This window comes from Gloeophyllum trabeum (genome assembly GCF_000344685.1).
Source record: "Gloeophyllum trabeum ATCC 11539 unplaced genomic scaffold GLOTRscaffold_00151, whole genome shotgun sequence".
NCBI lineage: Eukaryota > Fungi > Basidiomycota > Agaricomycetes > Gloeophyllales > Gloeophyllaceae > Gloeophyllum > Gloeophyllum trabeum.
Window position 1 is genome coordinate 1 of NW_006920560.1, and position 2229 is coordinate 2229.

The window sequence follows — 2229 nt, forward strand, 5'->3', positions numbered from 1 at the left end:
GATCCCGGACGTACTTGGTGTATACCAGAAATCGAAGCTTGGCGAGGCAGTTCGTGAGCGGGACATTGCCCTCAACTTCGACTTTTCCGAGAGTGAGGAATATCATTTTGCCGCCTCCCTTCGGAGTGTCAAATATCTCGGTGACACAGTCCTTGCCAGGCCGCGGGGTACCGTACTCCGTAATGGTCACCCAAGAGTTGGTGTGTCGAAGAACTGCCCAGAGAACGGTCCAAAAGACGGACTCCAAATCATGCCATGATTTGTGGTCGCTCTGGTTCTCTTGTAGTCGCTCAATGGACAGGAATTGGATAGTTCCCTAGATGATGTTTGTCAATGAGGTACACGGGCAACGGAGGCAGACGTACGCACCGTAAGGTACTTTAGTTCTTTCTTCGACATTTCTGGAATAAATGCTAATTCTGGATCAATCAGAAAACCCTTGGCGCCATTTTCCTTCGCTGGATCGATGCTGATCATGATATTATTTGCGCTGATGTCTCGATGAAGGACATCTTGTTTCGCCAGGTCACGGAGACCTGTATCATCGTCTTTCATTACGCAAGCTCACCGAGACTCGTATCAAGACACACCTTTGACAACGTCGCGCACAGCTTCAAGTAACTCATACGTCGAGCTGAAACTTGAGAGAGGTTTGCCTACGGAGCTCAGGATACACCTGTGATGGACTCGGTGTTGCGAGGGCCGAATTCCCAAGGAGGCGGCGAGACGGTGCGCGAGTGATCGATGAGGATACCCTGGTTCTTCTACGTCACAACCGTCCTTGTGTCTTGCTAAGCCTCGTATTTTCCCCAACTTCTCGCGTATATATTTATATATTCCTGTCTCCGACCATCTTTCTGCGTCGCGCCAGCCATCTTTGATAATCACAAATTCATCTGTGGATCCTTCGGCTCTGATAGCCAACCAGACCCGGGTTCCCCGACCAAAGTTTGATTCGGTAGCGAAGAGAGGACGGCCGATAGTGAGATATCTTTCCTCAACTTGAGAAGGGGAGCCGGGAAGCAGTACAACGCTGCTCTCGCGTGAAAGGTCTGTCCAGAGACTGGTAGTCGGATAGTGCCTTCCCTTCAGTAGGCCAAGCTCTTCCACCTTTCCCCAAGCCTCGCAGATCCGAGAAACTTCGATCGGGGTTAGCTGGTGAAGAGCAGTGGCGTCCAAGCCCCCGGATCGGTAGTTTGCCAGCCCATTCAGGAAGGTCACAAACGGCTCAGGGTCCTCCTTGTAGCGAAAGCTCTCCGAGGCCAGTACGCCAGAGCGGTCCCACAAAAAGAATCGTGCCTTCTCTCCAAATACCCCGGCTGCCACATAAAAGCACCGCGATATCATCTTTTGAGCGACGGCAGCATACTCGGTTATCTGATTCCAGACGTCGACATTACGAAGACTGGCCTTCCTGTCGGTCAGATGCAAAGGATCGTCATTCTCATCCCGTTTTACTTCGACAAAGCTGACACCGTAAGCCCAGGAAGATAGACGACCCGTTTCTTCCGTATGAAACGCGATATCTGGAGATAACTTGAGACCTTCGTCGGGGATGTTGGTCATGTGCTCCGCCGCAATGATCGGCTGTAGGGTACCCTGTCCCCGAACAACCTTAGCTATTTCGCCCAAGGCCAGTTCCTGAGCAGACCGTCAGAGCGTCCAAGGAGCGAGCCAGTGATAAAGCGCGCACCAGTGGTTTATACATTTCCTTTTCAAGTACGCGTGGACCAACAGGTACCAGCCCCAAGGTGGTCTTGAAGTAGTCCAGTTTGGATTCATCAACTCCGTGAGGCTGAAGCCCAGGAAACGCCATGTCAAAGAATTCATTCATGGGCGCCAGGCCGTAGAAGTGGTTGGCTGCCTCTTTGCCTGCCCAGCGACGGTGTGCGCCACCCTCAGGCTGACCGGACTGGAACTGCCAACGAGAGCTCAGCGGTTTCAAGTGAGGGCGATGGAGCGCAGAAGGAGGAATAGACATGTCACACGGCGTTGCAGGGATATGTGTGTATAAGTTCAGGAATACTTACCGAGGCGGACTTGGAACGGCTCGAATTTATAGTGTCATCGCGCATGTTTGTGGTAGTTTGTGTGGCAGACGCGCTTCCTGTTCTTTGTGGCCAGAAATCACTGCGGTTGCCAGCGAGTTGCACTGCGGAGCGAGAACAATGGCAGGAGCAGAGAACGCGTGGAGATGGAATTAGCCGTGACGTTGCGCGTATCATGTCA

General features: G+C 52.4%; 1 protein-coding gene across 1 annotated transcript; it reads right to left on the bottom strand.

Moving 5' to 3' along the window:
* Positions 1-10: 10 nt before the first annotated feature.
* Positions 11-1981, bottom strand: GLOTRDRAFT_134406 (uncharacterized protein; the record flags this gene model as incomplete). Its single annotated transcript, XM_007873395.1, has 4 exons — positions 11-316; positions 370-536; positions 591-1641; positions 1694-1981. Coding segments are annotated over 4 exons (1812 nt in total), but the record flags the coding sequence as incomplete, so codon positions are not given.
* Positions 1982-2229: the final 248 nt, after the last annotated feature.